Below are 24,689 nucleotides of genomic sequence, written 5' to 3'. Positions count from 1 at the left end.
TGCTACTTTAAGTTCCTAAAATCTATTTTTAGGTTCTTATAGCATGAACATGAACATGAACAGCTAAGAGAAGTATGGCCTCGTGGTAAGAGCGCTGCTCGGATCCTCAGTCCGACATAGTGAGATCGCATCCTCGTACCCCGTTTTAGTGGAAGTATATGCTAAATGAATACATTATTATATGATAATGTAGGCTAGCGGTTAAGGTTTTTGAACATGATTTTGCAACCGGGAAAGGGATGGTCACATTTGAAGGCTGGTAAAACTAGAGAAAGATGTATGTGCTTGTGTACACATAGGCTACACTCTCACATCTCACATCTGTATCTATCTCTGTCTGTCTAGCTCTGGCAATCTATCTGCATCTCTGGCTCTGTCAATGAATTTATTCTATAGCGTCCGTAAATAGGCCTATGTCTCCTCTCTATAACCTACGAATATTAGTGATTTCTGATGTCTTTTTAAGTGTTTGCATAAAAGACGTTTGGCTCAGCTACTCGTGTGACGTCCGAAGCTTCGGACGTCACTTCGACAGGTGATCACGTGGTTTCTGCCCATTTGAAGCCACGCTCGACACGTTTGTGTCGGTACCAATTGTTTCGAATGGTCGATACCGCTTTGTGAGCACGGTATCGAGCGTAACATCACTACTGTTATGTTCATTTTTGGCCACTTGGGGGGTATTTAACCCTTGTGTTATCTTCGGGTCATTCTGACCCATCAGTCATTGTGACCCACCGTCGTATTGCGACAAATTTACCTCATACAAAGACAAAGTGAAGCATTTTCTTTTAACTGTCGGGCTGTCTCAGACCCCCCATATTGGAATGGTTAAAAAATATATATATATATTTGTTTTTGTATTGGGTAAAATTGGGTAAACACAATGATGGTTCGTTATGAACCTTTGGGTCATGTGACCCGAAGGCAGCACGAGGGTTAACCTTGAACAGGGCTTGGGTGTTGAGTGCTTGTTGTGATATTGGCATTGCCCATTCTTTTCAAATACCTTGATTAGATTTTTTAGCAAGTTTTACAGAAATCTGCAAAAATCGAGGCTTACAACGCTACGACTGTCATAGCTGCCATATGGCGAAACAAGGTCACATAGCTAGCTACGTTTTCCTGAAGCAAACAAATGCTTCGTAACAGAAGAGTATTTACTTTTTATCGGAGATATTGACAACAGAGGTTAAGGAACTTGTCTTTCATCAAAAGATCGTCTCCGTTTTCAATTTGAAGCAATAGATCTAGCTTACTGTATGAAATCTCCCATTGAATCCTTTCTCTAGCTTTGCTTCGGCTAAAGATGGATGACGATGACGAGGCATGCATTATTCACGCCTACGGTGTTAATACAGTCTGTACAAATACCACTTTGACACACTTGCAAGAAATGATCCGCTGGTTAGATGTAGCATGATCTTATTTAATACCCACAATAGTTCAGCTTTTTGCAGCAGCAGCAGCATTCATGCACCGAACCGTACCGTTCCACCCCTAGTACACACAGTGCATTGCTCCGTCTTGGTAACTTAACCATTGCCGCCGCCGTCAGTATTGCCAGTATTGCCATGGAAATACTACTTTTGAAACAAATATTGCCTCATTTGCTTGGCAATAGGCCTACTTTTTCGCAGACCTTATGAGGTTTATTTAATTTTATTTAATTTAAGACTTAAGTAAACTAATGACAACCACATTTTATGTAGTGAGGAATCTGAAGCGATACGAAAACATGACACTTTTCAATAGGCTACATGTTGCGCCTATGACCATACCTATGACCACTGGTATTCTTCAAGCCACTGGTGTCTCAATTCATATGTCCGTATCATTCTCACTCACATGCTCTGATGACATGGCGAATTGTCTGCTTGATTTTAACACGTCAGATTTGAGTAGCCTATGCGATTGCTGCGTGCATCTTGACGAGAGGTTGATTTTTTATTTTAATCGTTAATCGTCATTGTTACGGGAACATACGACAGACGACACAGTGCACCTTCGTTCCATAAAAAAAGTTGCTTCCGTTTGAGCTCTTAGCTCTACTTTGCTGCCATCTTCACTTTATTGTCTCGTGCCAGTCGTTAAAAAATGTATCGAGATTAGAGAATTACAATTTGACAACCACTCGTCACTCACTACTCAACTCTTGATTTGCTAACTGTGCGCCCCACAAGCTGCAAAGTTATTTATGCATTTAGGAAAACATATGAAGGATGTTAACTTTTACAATGCAAATTTTGTTTTCAATCAATAATTTGCAGTGGCCCGATCGGGCCAGTGAGTTGCTAGTTTAACTGTCCCGACGTTACCTTTTACTGGCCCCGGACCATCGGGCCATCGTTATTGTCGAGCCCTGGAAAGACAGGAAGTTGCATCATGCAAAGGACCCTTGAAAGCAACAAGCAGACTTATAACCCTCTCTCATATTTTGAAGAAAATAACTTGGCTGGTATGTAGTTTCCACTTTTGCATGTCATGTGGTATGACCTCAAAAAGACAAAAAAAATATATATATATTTACAAATTGATATTTTGATAGAAAATGTTTCTTCTGCAAGAAACTAGCTAGTTGTATTTAGGTGGCCAATGCTGTGTCTGTAAATTTTTACTGAATTTAAAAAAATCATGTGGTGCGACCAAATATTATGTGGTGCGACCATTGAATCTGATATATATCCGATATCAACAGGTTTTATGCTCTTCTTTTCTTTTGATGGTTTATATGCAAATAGTCATTCATTTTAATATCCTATAAACACGATTTTATGGCTTTTCACAATTGTTTCATGTATTTCAGAGACAATGGTTTATGATTAGTATTTGTACAATATAATGATAAAAATACAGAAAAATAACATTTTATTAATAATAATAATAATAATATTAACAACAATAATAATAAATATAGCTGCAAGCAGCAATGGCGGATTCCTCCAAAAAATTGCAAACCATTTAAAAATAGACATCCTCAGAAGATGTTTCCAAGTGCACGCAGCAAGTTTGGTGTGAATATTAACTGTCTGGCCCCTCAATGGTGGAATCACCTCCCCACTGGCATGTCGTGGAAATTCAAGTGGCACTGTGTAGATCTGAATAGTCAAGATGGCGGTTTCAATACAATTTATTTAGTTTGTACAAATTAAGAATTAACAGTACTCTGAGTACTCTGGACCGGTCATAGCGAAAGACATGCAGATGTAACCCACAGGTCGTTCGAGAGAGTGGTGAAGAACAACCCTAAAACCCTGCCTTATATAAACTTAGAACAAATGGTTCTTCTGATGGTCAATCCATCAATATAGCGATCTGTGATTGGCCAGCACTACTCAGTGACAGTTTGACTCCACATCAAGTGTCCCACAGTTCTTTGATGTCACAGCTCCCTCTCTAAATGAGGAGATGGTTAATGATACACAAACAGGACACAGGACACAATCTCCTTTGCCAAAAGGTTAGGTCAGCTCGCTCAACTGAGATAACAATCTCCCCCAACCCCCAGACCTAACTAAGAGCCAGGTATCATAAATACCTTAAGACAATCTGAGTGTCCATTCTACAGAGTAAACCACACCACAGAGCCTCAGTTTCTTGTCTATAACAAAGGAATTTACTTTTTACCGCTAGATATTGTAACTATGTCAAAAAATGCCATCACACCAACTCCATCAGAGACACTGACTGTCTCTCCACCTTCAAGAAAAGGCTAAAGACGCACTTGTTCCGGGAGTACAACGGTACTTAGGAATGATTTGCTGGACCTGATGTTTGTTTCCTCCAGGAAAACAATGCCTGTTATTGAGGGACTTGATTCTCTTGTTGGTTAGTTGTAACTGAATTAACTTATTGTACTCGCTTTGAATTATATTATTGTTGCTTTCTTTTGTGAAAGAAATGTTGGTCATATATACAATGAATGTGTTTTAAAAGAAGTTTACAGTTGGCTAAAAAGCTTGATACAATGAATGTTGATTCAACTCCATTTGGTAGAGATGCAGTTTGGCAGAGATTTGCAGTTTTATGACACCTAACTAGGAGTCTAGAGACGGGAAATCTGGGTGACCTGGAAGAGTTCTTGTCACCTGGGGGGAAGAAGCAGTTGGTCTGAAGAAAATGAGGATTCAACTGTATTGTTCTTAGGAGTTAACCAATAACAAAAGAGATTTAGTATAGCTGCATGTCTGTAGGATGGACCAATGACTTTTGAGAACTGTTGTATCTATAAAATGGTCTGTTGAAGAATGTTATTGGGGGTTCAGGGCCATCAGCTGGGTAGTATCAGCTGGGTAGTGTCATGTTTTAGCTACCCACAATGTTTTTGGGGCTAACTCGTTGTTCATGATCATTGACCTATGCACTTTTGTAAAGCTCTCTCTTGGAAGTCGCTTTGGATAAAAGCGTCTGCTAAATGAATAAATGTAAATGAATACATCAAAGATTTGCTGAGATATGACCCAACTTCCTGTTTGGCGGTTTGCTGCACATTTCGATTGTATGTACCGGGCAAACGGTTTAGAAATTCTGAAAACCATGTGCTTACTTTTGTGAGGCTTGGTCTGAAGATAATCTCTGCCAAATTTGGTTAAGATTGGACTGTAAAATGAGTAGAGAGAAAAAGTTTTTTTCAGTCAATCAAAATGGCGGCCGCATCAATTCAGCTGTTATCAAAAGTTATCATGTGTCAGAGACAAAGAAACCAAATTTTTAGTCAATTGGATTCATGGTTCATAAGAAGATATTTGTACGTTTTCAACATTTTCACGGTACATGGTGGACTGTATGGGTCACCACTGTATAGTTTCCCATGATAAATAAGGCATGTATAGTTTCCGACATTTTAGACTGATGGGGTGGAAATGCCATCACTTTGAAAATTGACAATTGGGGTGTGGCCATAGCGCCACCTGTGGGTAATGGTGGGCCATTTGTGGTGTGGTAGTTACATTTTCACGGTACATGGTGGACTGTATGGGTCACCACTGTATAGTTTCCCATGATAAATAAGGCATGTATAGTTTCCGACATTTTAGACTGATGGGGTGGAAATGCCATCACTTTGAAAATTGACAATTGGGGTGTGGCCATAGCGCCACCTGTGGGTAATGGTGGGCCATTTGTGGTGTGGTAGTTACTCATGGCCTATACTATCAATGTTTCAGGATTTGGAGAACTTTTTACCATTGCGTACAAAATCGGAAATGCAATGACACCAAGGTCCTCAAGGGCCTATGCTGAAAATCAAGGATTGAGTGGGGGCTTCGTCAGCCCACAATGTCCTGAAATGTGTGTGCGTCTCGCCAAGCTCGCTCATGTGTCAGGGGAAAAGCTGAGTGTGTGAGAATGTGGAGCGCGCGCGGGCTGAGGAGCAAAGGGAGACTTTTCATTAGAAAAAGCCCTAGCAATTAGCCAAGCATGCATATTTCAAATATTCACAATAAATCTACTTTTCATCCTACAGTCAAATTTTTCTCAGATTTGTGTACTAAACATTCTCTTCATATGAACTGGTTGAATCAGAGAATCAGTTTTGGACCGGCGGATGTGTAAAGCATTATTTTAGCGTTAGCGATAAATTTGATTTCCTTTATTTCAATCATTTTTTAAGATATTAAGTTGCCTTTGCATATGGGAACATGTTGTAGTGTCTTCCACGTGACATACCAAGTTTGGTGTTGATATCTCAAAGATTTGCTGAGATTTAACCCAACTTCCTGTTTGGTTGCTTTGTTGCCAATTTTGATTGGCTGTACCGGACAAACGGTTTTGAAAATCAAAAATCTGTTGATATCTTCAGTGAGGGTTGCTCTGACAATGATGTGGGCCAATTCTGGGGGAGATTGGAAAATTTAAGGAGGAGTAGCGAAAAAACGTGTTTTATTAAAATTCCAAATGGCGGAAAATCTATAGAACCGGAAATTGACGCAATAGGGTGTGTTGAACTCGTCTTGATCCAGGGAATCCAATGGTACCTCATTTTTCAAACTCGGTCATACGGTTAAAAATTTGCGTGTGTAAACACAAGTCCAACTTTGACCCATTGGTGGCGCTAGAGTGGTCTAATGGGAAACATGAAACTTAATGTAAATAAAGAAAAGCCTTAATGAGTGTGCCAAATTTCACAACTTTTTACCGTACGGTTCTAGGGGCTGCCATTGACTCCCATGGTACTAGAATAATAATAATAAAACTAATAATAACAATAGGTTTCCTCCTGACGACCAGACTCACACAGGACAACTTTGATGCGTGTTTTGTAATTATTCTGACACCTTCAGTTTCGCCAATGCTCAAATCAGGACCAAACTGTTAAGTTGAATAAAAAATTTGTTGAAGAAAGGGTTTTAGTCCGCCTCTTCACTAACGGAAAGACTAAGTTTAATTATAAATAAAGTAAAGTAAGCAAACAGCGCTTGATCGGCCGTGACTGACGTCAACGCAGCAAACCACGAGAAGCTGGAATGTCCGACTTCACAGAGCCGTTTTTAACTCCTCCCTGACTGCAAGCGGCTACTCTCGCCGGTCGTTTCATGCAGCCGCAGTCCATGTCGAACGCACCTAATGTGATATCTTTCGACTTGGTATGCCACATAGATTCAGAAGAGACCAATCTTGTGATTTATGACAAATCTGTTCAGAAGATATACCGTATTTCTTCGAATAAACGCCGTCCTCGAATAAACGCCGCACCAGAAATGAACGTTGTGTAATAAACACTGCCCTCGAATAAACGCCGCACCAAAAAAATCTAAAAACGGTTATTTAATTGGTTAAATACAACCCCAGTATTTATTACACATGTACATAACTTTCTGCACAGCTTTCTGTTTGAAAGCTAGTAGAACGCTATGTAGAACGCAAATGTTTACACCTCGACAGGTCTGCAAACGCCTTTGTAAACCGAGATTTGTTAAAACGTTTGTTACCCGAGACCGTACAAATCATTTTAACAAATCGAGGCAACAAAGCGTTTGCTGACCTGTCGAGGAGTAAACATTTGGTTTCTTATATACCACAACAATACGTGGGAAGATCACAAATCAAACAGGTCGAATCTGGAGCATGTTGTCAGAGCAATCAGCTGCATTTGCACTGGTGACGTCACTACATATCCAAGGCAACATATCAACAACATCAATTCGTCTTCTGTCTGCTTCAGATACTTCTTTAAAACGGGAAGCGATAGCGGGGCGTTTGCAGACCTGTGCAAAAACCATATTTGGTTGTTTTAGGGTTTTTTAGGCAATTTAGGCTACTTTGTTGCCGACCAGATGCCACGTTGTTACGGTCAATTGCTACATCTCCAAGGCAACCGCTTGTTGCAAGGTCCGTAAAAACGTTTATTTACCTCTGCGAACTTTCAGGAGGTATACAAACCATAGACATATATACACAAACAGATTTATTCACTTTTGAAAATGTCTTCTGGACCAATAGGAACAGCGTATTGGTCCAATTATTACACTAGTATATAAGAAACTTGTATTTGAAACAGTTGTATTACCAACGCACACCTAATTGATAGCCAATGAGAAAGGGAGTTGCCGCACTCATAGACAAACAAAGAATAGACAAGGAGGTCAGCGGTAGTAGCCTAAATGAAACCTGCGTTTTTAGCTGCATGATTCATTTGTCACAATGCCAGCAACGAAGTTGTCTATGGCTGCACTGCAGCTACAATTCACGAAATCTCTCTTACTCATTAAAAATGAACGTTGTGTAATAAACGCCACCCTCGAATAAACGCCGCCCTCGAATAAACGCCGCCCTCGAATAAACACCGCACCAAAAATGAACGTTATTTAATAAATGCTGCAGCGTTTATTCGAAGAAATACGGTAAGCAAAACAAATATTTTGTTGTATTTCCTGACCAGTAGGTGGCGCTGTGCCTAAACTGTAACTACCCTCAAATCATGCTTGTGATGACATTTCCAAAGTTTCGTCTCCATACAGTAAACCGTTGCAGAGTCATGGCCTCACGTCCGCTGTGGCGTACTCTTTGTCAAAATCATTTGCGTGTTATTCTTGAATGGTTTGACTTACTACAATTTTGATAACTTTTTGTCGGCATAGTCTGAAGATGATCTAATACGATTTTCATGAACCTCGGAGCAACGGCCTAGGAGGAGTTCGAAAAATAGGCTTTACAGAAAATTCAAAATGATGTAAAAACCTTCATGACGAAAATGACGTCATAGGGTCCAATCGAATCGTCTACATCTAGGGAATCCAATGATACCAAAATTGGTCTTACGGTTTAAAAGTTATGGGCGTAAACACACCTCCAACTTTGACCCCTTGGTGGCGCTATAGTGCTTCAGTGGTCGACATGAAACTTGGTGACAATAATCAGGAGACTGTCCCCAATCAGTGTGCCAAATTTTCTTTTTACCATACAGTTCTATGGGCTGTCATAGACTCTCTATGCCTAAGTATCGTTCGTTCGTTCGTTATCTGCCGCTTGTCCGGGGGTCGGGTCGTGGGGGCAGCAACCTAAGCAGGGAGGCCAGACTTCCCTCTTCCCGGCCACTTCCACCAGCTCTTCCTGGGGGACCCCGAGGCATTCCCAGGCCAGCTGAGAGACATAGTCCCTCCAGCGTGTCATGGGTCTTCCCCGGGGCCTCTTCCCAGTGGGACGTGCCCAGAACACCTCACCAGGGAGGCGTCCAGGAGGCATCCTGATCAGATGCCCGAGCCACCTCAGCTGGCTCCTCTCGACGCGGAGGAGCAGCGGTTCTACTCTGAGCCCCTCCCGGATGACCGAGCTTCTCACCCTATCTCTAAGGGAGAGCCCGGACACCCTGCGGAAAAAGCTCATTTTGGCCGCTTGTATTCGCGATTTCGTTCTTTCGGTCACTAAACACAGTTCGTGACCATAGGTGGTGGTAGGAACGTAGATGGACTGGTAAATAGAGAGCTTCGCCTTTTGACTCAGCTCCTTCTTCACCACGACGGACCGATGCAGAGCCCGCATCACTGCGGACGCCGCACCGATCCGCCTGTCGATTTCGCGCTCCATTTTTCCCTCACTCGTGAACAAGACCCCGAGATACTTGAACTCCTCCGCTTGGGTCAAGATCTCCTCCCCGACCCGGAGATTGCACTCCACCCTTTTCCGGTCGCCAACCATGGCCTCAGATTTGGAGGTGCTGATTCGCATCCCAGCCGCTTCGCGTTCGGTTGCGAACTGCTCCAGTGAGAGCTGAAGGTCACGGCCCGATGAAGCCAACAGGACCACATCATCTGCAAAAAGCAGCGACCCAATCCTGAGGTCACCAAACCGGACCCCCTCAATGCCCTGGCTGCGCCTAGAAATTCTGTCCATATAAGTTATGAACAGAATCGGTGACAAAGGGCAGCCCTGGCGGAGTCCAACCCTCACCGGGAACAAGTTCGACTTACTACCAGCAATGCGGACCAAACTCTGGCACCGGTCGTACAGGGACCGAACAGCCCCGATCAGGAGCACCCCCCACATGAGCCCCCGAGGGACCAACTAACATCATCATAAATCTAATTGTCACTTTTAATACTTGGTTGCAAATCCTTTGCAGTCAATGACAGCCTGAAGTCGGGAACCCATAGACATCACCAGACGCTGGGTTTCGTCCCTGGTGATGCTCTGCCAGGCCTCTACTGCAACTGTCTTCAGTTCCTGCTTGTTCTTGGGGCATTTTCCCTTCAGTTTTGTCTTTAGCAAGTGAAATGCATGCTCAATTGGATTTAGGTCAGGTGATTGACTTGGCCATTGCAGAACATTCCACTTCTTTGCCTTAAAAAACTCTTTGGTTGCTTTCGCAGTATGCTTCGGGTCATTGTCCATCTGCACTGTGAAGCGCCGTCCTATGAGTTATGAAGCATTTGGCTGAATCTGAGCAGATAATATTGCCCGAAACACTTCAGAATTCATCCTACTGCTTTTGTCAGCAGTCACATCATCGATAAATACAAGGGAACCAGTTCCATTGGCAGCCATACATGCCCACGCCATAACACTACCTCCACCATGCTGCACTGATGAGGTGGTATGCTTTGGATCATGAGCAGTTCCTTCCCTTCTCCATACTCTTCTCTTCCCATCATTCTGGTACCAGTTGATCTTGTCATCTGTCCATAGGATGTTGTTCCAGAACTGTACAGGCTCTTTTAGATGTTTTTTGGCAAACTCTAATCTGGTCTTCCTGTTTTTGAGACTCACCAATGGTTTACATCTTGTGGTGAACCCTCTGTATTTACTCTGGTAAGTCTTCTCTTAATTGTTGACTTTGACACAGATACGCCTACCTCCTGGAGAGTGTTCTTGATCTGGCCAACTGTTGTGAAGGGGTTTTTCTTCACCAGGGTAAGAATTCTTCTGTCATCCACCACAGTTGTTTTCCGTGGTCTTCCGGGTCTTTTGGTGTTGCTGAGCTCACCAGTGCGTTCTTTCTTTTTAAGAATGTACCAAACAGTTGATTTGGCCACACCTAATGTTTTTGCTATCTCTCTGATAGGTTTGTTTTGATTTTACAGCCTAACGATGGCTTGCTTCTGTAGCGGGGTTTTCTCGTTTAAGATTAGCAATACTTAATTTATAATAAAGTATGTAGTTCTTAGGGGCACCACCTCTTATTGTTAAAGGGACAGAGGAAACCTTATTGAATAATATTGAATAATAGCCTTCGTAATAGTCATTCTAATCTTAAGTAGTGAATTCTATGAAAGTAGAGCAGATCAGATAACGTGAGGGATAACGCGAGTATTATAAACAATGATTTATTTAAGGAAATGTAATTATAATGAACAAATACCAGAGAAGTTATAGGTTAGTTGAAAGTGAGTTGAGTTGAACTGTATACAGTAGGTCCTAAACTATGATGAGGGTTGGTACAAGATGGTAGGTTGAGAGCGCGTGGGGAGGGGGAAGGGAGAGAGATAGAGAGAGGCTTCTGGAGAACAATGGGAGAGTATGTTAACTAATCCTAACGAAAGTTAGGTTAAATCATTTGCAAACTAAAATCAAACGTAACAAATTAAATCACAATATGCTAATGTTCACAAGTAAGAAATGTAGCAATATCGCAGTCACTGTTGTCAGTTTGAAGAAGAAGAGTCAAAGTTCCGTTCGTCGTTGTCAAACCGTTAGAGCAAAGGAATCTTTCGTTCAAGTTCCTAGTGGTCCAGTGAGTTGCTGATTGAGAAGGATAGGTCAGATGTGTTGCGAACACTTCCGGTGAATCCTTGCGAAAAAGCCAGGATTGCTTGTGCATCGAGGTTTTATAATCCTTGCGAAAGGGGGTATCCTTTTGGAGGTGAACTCTTTGATTGGTCAGTTACTCCCAACTGGGCGTCCATCCTGAGATTGACGTATGGGTGTGAAGTGGTTGATAACTTTTCAGAGTTCAGCTATTTCAAATGTCCATGTATTGCTTATACTTCAAAATATAACAATACAACATTAATAAATGGTTTAGTTTGTAGATTCGAATCATTTTGATATCAAGATTGACTCATTTATCATAACAGGAAAGGAGGTTACATTAAAACATCAAATTATATCAACACAGCATTAAAGGGAAAGCATACATTATAACACATCAACTACTGTCATTGAAATAGTGTCCATGAGCCATGTAGTCCTTGAGAATATGTTTGTAAATCCAGAAAAGTTAGTTCTTCCTTAAAATCCTTTGTCTCCATACTGTAAGGCCATTTTGGTCTACCTTCTGACCCCATGCTGGGCCAGAAGCTTTGAAGCTCCTGCTCTGGAGATAAGGACAAGGGGGGAAACCCCCTTTCTCCTTGTTGGGGGTAGGGGAAAGGTGTGATGGTACGTGGTTTGTCTGTTGGCTCTGCTACACTTCACTGATGGTGACAGCTCTTTGGACTTCATATTGAGAGTTGACAGCAACAGATTCCAAACACAAATACCATACTTGAAATGAACTCTAGACCTTTTATCTGCTCCTTGTCAATGAAATAACGAACTCCCTTTATGAGGGAATAACATACACCTGGCCATGGAACAGCTGAGCAGCCAATTGTCCAATTACTTTTGGTCCCTTAAAAAGGGGGGGGCCACATATCAAATGTGTTGTAATTCCTACACCGTTCACCTGATTTGGATGTAAATACCATGAAATGAAAGCTGAAAGTCTGCACTTAAAGCACATCTTGATTGTTTCATTTCAAATCCATTGTGGTGGTATACAGAGCCAAAATGATGAAAATTGTGTCAATGTCTAAATATTTATGGACCTGACTGTAGGTCTACCGTTACCGTCAGTGCTTACATTTACATTTATGCATTTAGCAGAGGCTTTTATCCAAAGCGACTTCCAAGAGAGAGCTTTACAAAAGTGCATAGGTCACTGATCATAACAACGATACAAGCAACGCAATCGGGACCAAGACGAACACCATTTTGACACCGACGTTGTCTATGTAGTCCAAATATTGAGGGATCCTTAGGGGTGGGAAAATAATAAATAATAATAATAAATATAAGCCGAAGGCTTGAGCACACCCAACTAAAGTATGTAGATAGAGATCTCAGCATGGGGTCTATGGGATGGTTGTCCAAATAGGGAACACTTCACCCAACCCTGAACCAAAGATGGTAAGACTTAACAATCAATTTCACTACCACTATTGTTTACAGCACATTGTACAACTAGTAGTTCTGATCTCATGACTTGTTTAAGGTTAGGGTTAACACGTCTTAACATTTATCTGCCTTCTGAGAAGCTCATGAGTGACGTTTGTCATTATTCATAGATTCAACTAAGTTGGTTCATTCCATTTTTTTTATCAATTTCCCTAGCCAGGACTGATGCCAGATCTCCTATGGTTTCACTATTATATTAACAGTGAAACCACTGCTTTCAATTAGTGTCTGCAGGCCACAAGCATCATGTACACTCATCTGAACTGTGATTGGAACCTGTGTTTGCTGTGGAGAAGTCTCTTGTTTACCCTTTTTACTGAATATAGGGGTGTTACTAAGTCCTGAACATGCAGGGTGCACAAACTTTAGCTTCATGACCTTTTCCCTTATTCTTTAAAAAAATGTTTACTGTAAAAGATAGGAAGAAAAAAAGTGACATGGGTTAAAATATACCTTTTGGAAATCAGGTCATCTTTTACTCTCTTACCTATTCACAGTAACAGGCATTTTGATGAAGGGTTCCCAAACTTTTGAATGCCACTGTACTATTATTATTGAAATTAGCCTGGGTGCTAAGATGTGGATGTGACTAGTAAATACAGACAATTCCTTGACTCAGACAACTGAAATACTGTTTGTACACTTATGATCGCTACTTTCTGTATGCACACTTTACTTTGGATAAATGAATGTATTTTGGTTTATTAAACTTTTGGTTCATAGACAATTTACTGCAGCATATGCGAAGGAGGTCTACTAGTTAGAAGTTTAATTATAACCTTAAAGACTGATAGATTAACACTTTAATATATCAGTCATGTAATTATATCGTAACAAATTCACCATTAATTTCTTGCCTAACTTTGGGATTGAACATTGTAGATCTTTTCTTTTTAATTTTGCTTTTAGCTCTACTGTACTGGACGTTCGTTCGCTTACATTTACATTTAGTCATTTATCAGACGCTCTTATCCAGAGCGACTTACAGTAAGTACAGGCAGTGTGCGAATTATACAATGACAATCGGGGTGGTCAACTCAGTGCCCCCCCCCCCCCCCGCCTCCGGAACAACGTTCACCCCTGCCGCCGCCCCAACCAAGTAAACGGCAATGGCACACACACACACTACTAAAACTACAAACACTATTGTAGTCATTTCTTTCTGAAATAAAAAAGTTGATCTTTACAAAACTACCAGAGGAACATATCTGACTGTTCATCACAAAATACGGTAGTTTGAAATCTCTCCAGATTCTGACAACCAATGAGACAGATAAATTAAGCTATCTTGCTTGATACAGAGCTAGCGATAGCTATCTTTTAAGTTGGTGGGTGTTTAACCATGTTTCTATCATTAACATTCTTGTGAATATTATACAGCTAATTGCCATTACAAATACATTTGTGACAGATTTTTGGGGGCTATTAGATAACTTGCCTTTCTTGAACTTTCTCACGACGCGGAACGTACCGCTACGTAGCTACACTGAGGTGATTGAACCAGCAGTGTACACTGCCTGGTCACTCGTGCTGTTTCTTGAGTTGTATTGGGCACTTGTCACTCGTGCTGTGTTTATTGAGTGAATTTTGACTAGATGGCAGTCAGTATAATACTGTGTGTGATATTTCCTGCCATAAAGTCAACATTTCTGTGTATCGCCAACCTGTTACTGAATGAATATGGTAAATATATTGTAATATTTACGATTACAGGTAAGAACGAAATGTGATTTTTACCTCTTTTAGGGGGGTCCGAGCCTTAATCGGGGGGGTCAGACTCCCCCAAAATTCGCACACTGAGTACAGGGACATTCTCCCCGAGGCAAGTGCCTCGGGGACACAACGTCATTTTGGACAGCCAAGAATCGAACCAACAACCTTCTGATTAATAGCCCGACTCCCTAACCGCTCAGCCATCTGACCCCCCCGCTTGTCTCAAAGAGGTTATGAGGTCTGCTAATCTGGTGGATATCAGTCAGATAGCTAGCTAGGGACACAGCTAGTATCGTACTAGTATACTAACAGGGAGGACATAGCTAGCTAGGGACACAGCTAGCTACACACTGTCAATTCAGCTACTGGTTGCACTATCAGCAATATTGCACTATTGTACTTCACTTGTCTAAGGTTAGTATAGGTTTATAAGGTTAGTATAGGTTATTATGTTTATTAGAGGTTTACTATACTGTATTGAATATTGTATATCATCTGTATATTTAGGAGGTTTACTATATTTTAGCTTATCATAGATGTAATCTATGTTCTGAGTACTTACAGTTAGGTCCATAAATATTTGGACATTGACACAATTTTCATCATTTTGGCTCTGTATACCACCACAATGGATTTGAAATGGAACAATCAAGATGTGCTTTAAGTGCAGACTTTCAGCTTTAATTTCAGGGTATTTACATCCGAATCAGGTGAACGGTGTAGGAATTACAACACATTTGATATGTGGCCCCCCCCTTTTTAAGGGACCAAAAGTAATTGGACAATTGGCTGCTCAGCTGTTCCATGGCCAGGTGTATGTTATTCCCTCATGGGAGTTCGTTATTTCATTGACAAGGAGCAGATAAAAGGTCTAGAGTTCATTGGGTGTGCTTTGCCTTCGGCAAGGGCACAACCTTTGTTCTCTCACATATATATTATTATTTTTTTATTTTTGCCCCCCTAAAACTCAGTCAATATTTGGCCTACATAGACAACGTAGGTGTCGAAAGTTTCGTCTTGGTAGCGATTGAGTTGCTTCTATTGGAATTTACGTTCCGTTGCATGGTTTAGGCTTAAGTTAAGTTTTTGTGGCGAAAAGTGAAGCTAACGGTGGCTAATTTGCTAGCCACAGTCACTGACGTTACTAACGTCACTGCGTCACTAACGTCACGAAAACACGCGTGACTACCTTTGGCAGAACATTCGTTTCGGATCTGTTAACTTGGGGGATAGCTAGGCTAACTATAGCTTTACTGCAAGGCAGCTGCAGAAATGCCACAAGAAAAGAGGCCAGGGTGATAACTATTCACTCATTTTACTTTGTGATATGACACACAATTGTGATGTGTAATGTACAATATAAGCTGATATTATTAAGGAAGTACATCTACTTTCGGAAACAGTAGTCTACTATTTCACTGAAGTATTAGCATCATGACATTAACCTGTGTTGCCCGGGCAACACATACTACAGTGGTCTATAATGTAGCGTTATCTGTTTTCAATCGTTAAAATAAACATTCCTCACATATACATTTTCGTTGTAGGATTTATTCTGACATTAGTAAACGATTTGTTGGTGAAATTACCATTACCTGTGGTTTCAAACCAGTCTAGCTCACTGCAACGCTGTAGCTTACGCGAGACACACTACAAAAACATCTACACTACACAACTGTTTAGGAAGTCAAACGGCGACAGAACATGTTCGGCACTCCCCTTACTTAAATCAAAAGTCTAACTACTAACCTGAACTTCATTGCCACAGCCTAAACGTTGTCAATCTGTTCATGAAAATAATTAATTTCAGCTTAAACCGTACAACGGAACGTTAAATCCAATTCAACCAACGCAATCGCTACCAAGACGAACACAGCAGTAGTCTAGTACTGTACCGTAGTAGTACAATTTACCGGGGCAGCTTCTCCACACAGGGCTATATCGCATTTTGCGTTGTTACTGACAATGATTGCTACCAGTGAGCTTTTTATGAATGAGCGATTTTCCACTAAATAAATGTCAAGCTTATTTACGTTTTGGGGGGCATATTTTCAGTTAGCAGATGGTACTGTTTGAATCGCGATTCCATCTTCTACTGCCGGGTAACGTCGTAGAATAATCTTCAAAGGGGGTTCTTTATTAATGAATGAATGCAATGAGTAGGCTAAATGCCTGAAAATATCATGAGAAGGGAAAAACTTAAAATGACGTATAAGTCATAGAGATTAGGTCTGCCAAATGTATTCGTTTTGATTCAACGATGAGGCTGCCTCTTGCAGGGGAAATGAGAAGAAATCTATTTCATTCTACACTTCACTCGTATTTTCAGTTGTAAATGAGCAGCAAAAAAAAATGTCATTCAAAAACGGACCCCTGTGCAACCGACGCAAGCAAGCACACCCTACAATTTCCCCAGAAATTGTACCCTCTCTAGTTTCAAGTATGATATTTGTGTTTGGAATCTGTTGCTGTCAACTCTCAATATGAAGTCCAAAGAGCTGTCACCTTCAGTGAAGCAAGCCATCGTTAGGCTGAAAAATCAAAACAAACCTATCAGAGAGATAGCAAAAACATTAGGTGTGGCCAAATCAACTGTTTGGTACATTCTTAAAAAGAAAGAACGCACTGGTGAGCTCAGCAACACCAAAAGACCCGGAAGACCACGGAAAACAACTGTGGTGGATGACAGAAGAATTCTTTCCCTGGTGAAGAAAAACCCCTTCACAACAGTTGGCCAGATCAAGAACACTCTCCAGGAGGTAGGCGTATCTGTGTCACCACAAGATGTAAACCATTGGTGAGTCTCAAAAACAGGAAGACCAGATTAGAGTTTGCCAAAAAACATCTAAAAGAGCCTGTACAGTTCTGGAACAACATCCTATGGACAGATGACAAGATCAACTTGTACCAGAATGATGGGAAGAGAAGAGTATGGAGAAGGGAAGGAACTGCTCATGATCCAAAGCATACCACCTCATCAGTGCAGCATGGTGGAGGTAGTGTTATGGCGTGGGCATGTATGGCTGCCAATGGAACTGGTTCCCTTGTATTTATCGATGATGTGACTGCTGACAAAAGCAGTAGGATGAATTCTGAAGTGTTTCGGGCAATATTATCTGCTCAGATTCAGCCAAATGCTTCAGAACTCATAGGACGGCGCTTCACAGTGCAGATGGACAATGACCCGAAGCATACTGCGAAAGCAACCAAAGAGTTTTTTAAGGCAAAGAAGTGGAATGTTATGCAATGGCCAAGTCAATCACCTGACCTAAATCCAATTGAGCATGCATTTCACTTGCTAAAGACAAAACTGAAGGGAAAATGCCCCAAGAACAAGCAGGAACTGAAGACAGTTGCAGTAGAGGCCTGGCAGAGCATCACCAGGGACGAAACCCAGCGTCTGGTGATGTCTATGGGTTCCAGACTTCAGGCTGTCATTGACTGCAAAGGATTTGCAACCAAGTATTAAAAGTGACAATTAGATTTATGATTATGTTAGTTTGTCCAATTATTTTTGGTCCCTTAAAAAGGGGTGGGGGCACATATAAAATGTGTTGTAATTCCTACACCGTTCACCTGATTTGGATGTAAATACCCTGAAATTAAAGCTGAAAGTCTGCACTTAAAGCACATCTTGATTGTTTCATTTCAAATCAATTGTGGTGGTATACAGAGCCAAAATGATGAAAATTGTGTCAATGTCCAAATATTTATGGACCTGACTGTATATATCACGATATATTAGCAGTACACCCGGGACTTTGCAGAGGCCCCCCCCTAAATCCACTCAAAATGTATCTTCATCCTATCTATATTATATTCACCAATGTGAGAGAGAAATAAAAAAGTTTAAAAATAACAAAAGCACAACAGCAGCCTATTTGTGTGGCATCCTGCGGAAACCCGTTGGATGTCGCGGCCGCTCATTGTTGGCTATAAGCCAAAAGATCGAAAATTGTTTTCTGTCAAAATGGAGATTTTTGATGTTTTGATATATATATACGCCTAGTCTGTTTTTTGCTATGCAGGGCGGAGCCCTTAGGGCGTGGGGGCCCCCCCACCCCGCGGGGGCTGCGGGGGTTTCCCCGCCGCCACTGTATATTAGTTATCCTTTAAATGTCATGACAACGCAATCCGCACCACAGCGGCTAATTTACCGCACTCGGACAGATTTGGATTGGGTAACTCCGGTGTGTCGCATGAGATGAATTTTCCAAATGTTGCAATTATTAACTAGAGAGTATACAATTTCTGGGGAAATTGTAGGGTGTGCTTGCTTGCGTCCGTTGCACAGGGGTCTGTATATTTTATATAAAAATGCATCGGGCCTACTTATTATTTATAAAGATTACATAGATTTAAAAGCATCTTTTTTTTGCTGCTCATTTACAACTGAAAATACGAGTGAAGTGTAGAATGAAATATGATGTCTTCTCATTTCCCCTGCAAGAGGCAGCTGACAGGCTGAATCAAAACGAATACATTTGGCAGACCGGTGTAAAAATGGACCTAATGTCTATGACTTAAACGTCCTTTTAAGTTTTTCCCTTCTCATGATATTTTCAGGCATTTAGCCTACTCATATTGCATTCATTCATTAATAAAGAACCCCCTTTGAAGATTATTCTACGACGTTACCGGCAGAAGATAGAATCGCGATTCAAACAGTACCAAAACCCCCCAAAACGTAAATAAGCTTGACATTTATTTAGTGGAAAATCGCTCATTCATAAAAACTCACTGGTAGCGATCATTGTCATTAACAACGCAAAATGCGATATAGCCCTGTGTGGAGAAGCTGCCCCGGTAAATTGTACTACTACGGTACAGTACTAGACTACTGCTGTGTTCGTCTTGGTAGCGATTGCGTTGGTTGAATTGGATTTAACGTTCCGTTGTACGGTTTAGGCTGAAATTAATTATTTTCATGAACAGATTGACAAAGTTTAGGCTGTGGCAATGAAGTTAAGGTTAGTAGTTAGATAGACTTTTGATTTAAGTAAGGGGAGTGCCGAACATGTTCTGTCGCCGTTTGACTTCCTACAGCTGTGTAGATGTTTTTGTAGTGTCTCGCGTAGGCTACAGCGTTGCAGTGATACACTGGATTGAAACCACAGGTAATGATAATTTCACCCACAAATCGTTTACTTGTAATCTAATGTCATAATAAATCCTACAACGAAAATGTATATGTGAGGAATGTTTATTTTAACGATTGAAAACAGATACATCATAGACCACTGTAGTATGTGTTGCCCGGGCAACACAGGCTAATGTCATGATGCTAATACTTCAGTGAAATAGTAGACTACTGTTTCCGAAAGTAGATGTACTTCCTTAATAATATCAGCTTATATTGTACATTACACATCACAATTGTGTGTCATATCACAAAGTAAAATGAGTAAATAGTTATCACCCTGGCCTCTTTTCTTGTGGCGTTTCTGCAGCTGCCTTGCAGTAAAGCTATAGTTAGCCTAGCTATCCCCCAAGTTAACAGATGCGAAACGAATGTTCTGCCAAAGGTAGTCACGCGTGTTTTCGTGACGTTAGTGACGCAGTGACGTTAGTAACGTCAGTGACTGTGGCTAGCAAATTAGCCACCGTTAGCTTCACTTTTCGCCACAAAAACTTAACTTAAGCCTAAACCATGCAACGGAACGTAAATTCCAATAGAAGCAACTCAATCGCTACCAAGACGAAACTTTTGACACCTACGTTGTCTATGTAGGCCAAATATTGGCTGAGTTTTAGGGGGGCAAAAAGAATAATAATAATAATAATATATATGTGAGAGAACAAAGGTTGTGCTCTCGCCGAAGGCTTGAGCACACCCAATTACCACGGAAGAGCGACTTCTCAGTAGTTTACGCGTTCAACAGTAGCCTACGTTTTTAGTATCGCAAGAAAACTGTTAAATATTTTTTTTACCAATTATTCTTCGTCTGGCAAATCAACCCCACTGGCGTTATTTTCAGACGTCATTAACTCTTGCTTACACTTGCCAACAGAAGCAGTTTACTCCAATAAATGTTTGCTTCCTCTGGAGTTGCGCTAGCTTGTTTGTTGACTTTCATTGTCTGGCACAATGCGTGCAGTGTCCATGCTGCATGTGTTTTTTTTTTAAGTTACCAAATTTGAACGATCACATCACTTATATTTTATACCAAATAGAAACACTTTACTTAATACATTTATGAATATATTGTGATATCCATGCTATGGCAAAATCCATATCATGGCACAACGCAATATCGGTATTTGCGTTCATACCGGTATACCGCCCACCCCTACTTGAATGTACAGTACGTAATGTCACATTAAATAATGTATTTGAACTCAAGCTTGTGTGATGCGTCGCTGTATCGTTGCACGGTTTAGGATTATATTATAGTAAGTAAAATAGTCTGGTTCAGTACATACGTGACACCATTTTCCTACCTGCATATACCTACAGCTGGCTACTGTGCTCCGTTTTGCTCCTAGATTCAGACCTAGCCCTGGTAACCAGTCAAAGGGCGTACAAAAAAACACACCCCACAATTTCCCCAGAAATTGTACCCTCTCTAGTTTTAATTGGTCTCTTTAGCTGTCAATCTTGGTTGCAGAATGATGACGCAGGCCACATCTAACTGTTGTCTTGCCTCTACTTCCCCCCAGATGTGCAGCAGCTCTCTCTCCCGGAGCCCCCACAGATTAAAGAGGAACAGGAGCTGTGGACCAGTCAGGAGGAAGAGCAGCTCCAAGGACTGCAGTCTGAAACTACAGACTCCATGTTCACTTCTACCAGTGTGAAACATGACTCTGATCAAGAAGGCTTTTCTGAATGTTCACATCTTGACCAGACTGTTGAAGTGGAGAACAGAGAAGGAGACTCTTTACCTAGCAACACAACTGAGGAACAAATCAAAGCAGAGTCTGATGGACAAGACTATGCAGCACCAGAACCAGGCAGTGACTCTCAGCCCCTCTCTGTTGTAGCTCCAGACTGTCCTACAGCTCAGAGTTTGGAGGAGGAGGAACATGGAGGAGAGCTGCTTTTTCGGAACACAACACGAAACAATGAGGCTCTGCCAAGGGAAAACATGCCACAGAGACGTCACACAGGAAAAACAATACATCAGTGTCAACAATGTAACAAAATTTGTAGTCAGAAAAGTAATTTGGTTTCTCATATGAGGACACACACCGGAGAGAAATCTTATCAATGTCAGGAATGTAACAAACGGTTTTCTCAGAAGAGTAATCTGGTTATTCATATGAGGACACACACAGGAGAGAAACCGTATGAATGTCAAAGATGTAACAAACGGTTTGCTCAGAAGGGTAATCTGGTTGAACACATGAGGATACACACAGGAGATAAACCATATAAATGTCAGGAATGTGGCAAACTCTTTTCTCAAAGTGGTTCTCTGGAAAAACACATGAGGATACACACAGGAGAGAAACCCTTTCAATGTCAGGAATGTAGCAAAAGATTTAGCATGAAGTCTCATTTGGTTGGACACATGAGGACACACACAGGAGAGAAACCATATAAATGTCAGGAATGTAGCAAACTCTTTTCTCAAAGTGGTTCTCTGGAACAACACATGAGGATACACACTGGAGAGAAACCATATCAATGTCAGGAATGTAGCAAACAATTTGCTCATAGTAGTTCTCTGGAAAAACACATAAGGATACACACAGGAGAGAAACCTTTTCAATGTCAGGAATGTAGCAAAAGATTTAACGTGAAGTCTCATTTGGTTGGACACATGAGGACACATACAGGAGAGAAACCATATAAATGTCAGGAATGTAGCAAACTCTTTTCTCAAAGTGGTTCTCTGGAACAACACATGAGGACTCACACTGGAGAGAAGCCCTATAGGTGTGACCTCTGTGATCGATCCTTTAGCCAGGCTGGCAATTTCAGAGCTCACTGCAAGACCCACACAAGAGTGAAACCCTATAGCTGCCCACACTGTGACTATTTATGTGAAACAAATAGCCAATTAAACATTCACCTGTGTATCCACAATAGAGAAACTTCAAAGCAGTGATGTCTGGGGCAAAGCTGTCCCAGCAATCACCACTTGAGAGAACTTCTGTATGACCCACAGCTGGAAGAACTACTGGCCTACACCTATAGGGACACCACATGTAGTAACACCAGATCTAAAGTCCAACATGACAGGACACAGGAAAGATACTTTACCCCTGTAGTGATGGAGGGAAGCTGTTTCATACTGCGTATAATGTTGTTAAATCTATGACTGACACTTTCACATTTTAACCTACATGGATTTGTTTTGTTAAAATTGGCTGGTAATGTTATTATAGGAGCTCTTGAGGGACATGTGTGTTGTTCTAAACACACCCTGAAAATGTATTAAAGATCCTGTACAGCAAATTCCATGATTTGCTTCTCAGTACATTATATACGTGTGCGTAAACTTTGTCGCACTGAAATGTGGAGTTAGACCGTAGAACAGTTTCTCTTCCGTTTTCAGATCAGGTTTTAATGGGCGGAGCCAAAAAATTACCTATCTACAACATTTTGACCCATCTACGTCAGATCATTGAGTGTCTCCTCCTGCTGTACTGTTATTGTAGCCTACATCAGCTAGCTAGATAGCTTCAGGATGTCTCCCACCAGTGGCCACCACCCGCAACTGCATCTTCCCTGGATGCAAGAACTTCTGCTGCGCTGCAACGCTATTTAGGTTGCCAGTTCGATTCCCGGCCGTGCCAAATGAAGTTGTGTCCTTGGGCAAGGCACTTCACCCTACATGCCTCGGGGGAGAATGTCCCTGTACTTACTGTAAGTCGCTCTGGATAAGAGCGTCTGCTAAATGACTAAATGTAAATGTATTTAGTTTCACTATTGATGAGGAAAGGAAAAATAGGTGGATTGATTTTGTAAAGAGCCACGCTTATGGAGAGCTTCAGATAAACTCCAACAGCCGCCTCTGCAGTGACCATTTCACGGCGGATAATTTTAACATGGACCAGAGACAGACGGGGTTCGCGGACACACGGCTTCTCTTGCAGCGCCGAGCCGTACCGAGCATCGCCCTCCTGGCCGTTCCTCCTCCGGTCGCACCTGGACCATCCACCGCCGCCAGCAGTTCATCACTCAGTTCTGTGTGCTTGTTATAATTATACTAGATAACTTTTCCAGAGGCATCTCTGCTATGAGTTAGTGCAAACTGCTAACTTGATATTAGGCTACTCAGTGTAGAATGATGGTATTTTGGTGAAATGGTAGCTAATGTGCTAGAAGTAGTTGGAGAGCTCACTGTCTGCTGTCTCTGGTGTCCATTTATACTCCTGTGTTACAGCTCAGGGGAACATTTCATTTATATGCATCTGTATGTTTCACTCATTGAACAAATAAATTCAAATTCTATACTGTTTTGTTCGGCTTGACGTAGCGTCCATTATCTGGGTCGTAGGTAGGCAGCGAGGGGCGGAGCTTAAGCTCCTTCAGGCGACACGCCCCCCCAGTCTCAAGCAGAGAAAATAGCTGATTTTGTCATGATTTCAAAGCCTAATTTAACATACTTGTCTGTTTTTTTTTTTTTTTATTTGGATGGGTAGTTAATAACACATTCTTCTGTGGTGTGGTGAACTTAAAACTTGTTTTCAATTCCACTTTACAGGATCTTTACCATTTCCAGGGACACCAGACCTGGTGGTTCTGATGCAGAGGGTTACTTTGTCTCACCAAGTGATCACTTGTTTTTGGTTTTCAGACTGTACTGAATATATTTCAGATGACACTGACCCCTGAATATGTTGAATCTGTCTATTGACTTGGATCACCGAAATACTGTTAGACTTAGAACTATGAACTTTATTCATACAGAATTGATTCATGTTGATACTGTTGTCTTCATAATCACCTGAGGCCTGTTCCATAAAGCGAGTTTACCGAATAAGCCAGACTTATGTCAGTTAGTCGGACTCATTTCTAGTTCATTCGGTTCCATAAAGCTAGCTCAACGTAGTTCAAACTCGGTTACTAGGGCAACTTAGGCTGCGAAACTAGTCTGGTCCGGGGCAAGTTAACTGTCAGGCTTAGCGTGACTTGGTGCTTAACCAGACCTTCCTGTAACACTGACCCAACGGGAAAACGATGATTTACCATGGGAAAATGATGATTTACCACGGATAGTCTCATTTTCTTATTCTCATCAGTTCAATATGTTCAACATTGATAGAAAATCAACTTAAATAGCCTACATAGGCTACAACATTTAGCCTAATGTATTAAACGATGATGAACAATGATTTGATACACGCCACGTTAAACGTAGCATATGGCTAGCCTA

The 24,689-nt window shown here is 41.4% G+C and overlaps 1 protein-coding gene across 2 annotated transcripts in view; it reads left to right on the top strand.

The window, feature by feature from the left end:
- The window catches only part of LOC136965156 (zinc finger protein 436-like), a 62,205-nt gene extending 38,447 nt beyond the window's left edge, over nucleotides 1-23,758 (top strand). Inside the window, exon 7 of one of the 2 annotated variants that reach the window (XM_067259194.1) lies at nucleotides 21,025-23,758. In XM_067259194.1, coding sequence (XP_067115295.1) covers nucleotides 21,025-22,415 — 1,391 coding nt within the window. In that variant the 3' untranslated portion in view covers nucleotides 22,416-23,758. The remainder of the gene's footprint in view (nucleotides 1-21,024) is intronic. The other variant, XM_067259193.1, reaches the window with a different exon arrangement.
- Nucleotides 23,759-24,689: the final 931 nt, after the last annotated feature.

Source organism: Osmerus mordax, chromosome 21 (genome assembly GCF_038355195.1).
Source record: "Osmerus mordax isolate fOsmMor3 chromosome 21, fOsmMor3.pri, whole genome shotgun sequence".
Classification (NCBI taxonomy): Eukaryota; Metazoa; Chordata; class Actinopteri; order Osmeriformes; family Osmeridae; genus Osmerus; species Osmerus mordax.
This window is presented reverse-complemented; position numbering and strand designations above follow the sequence as displayed.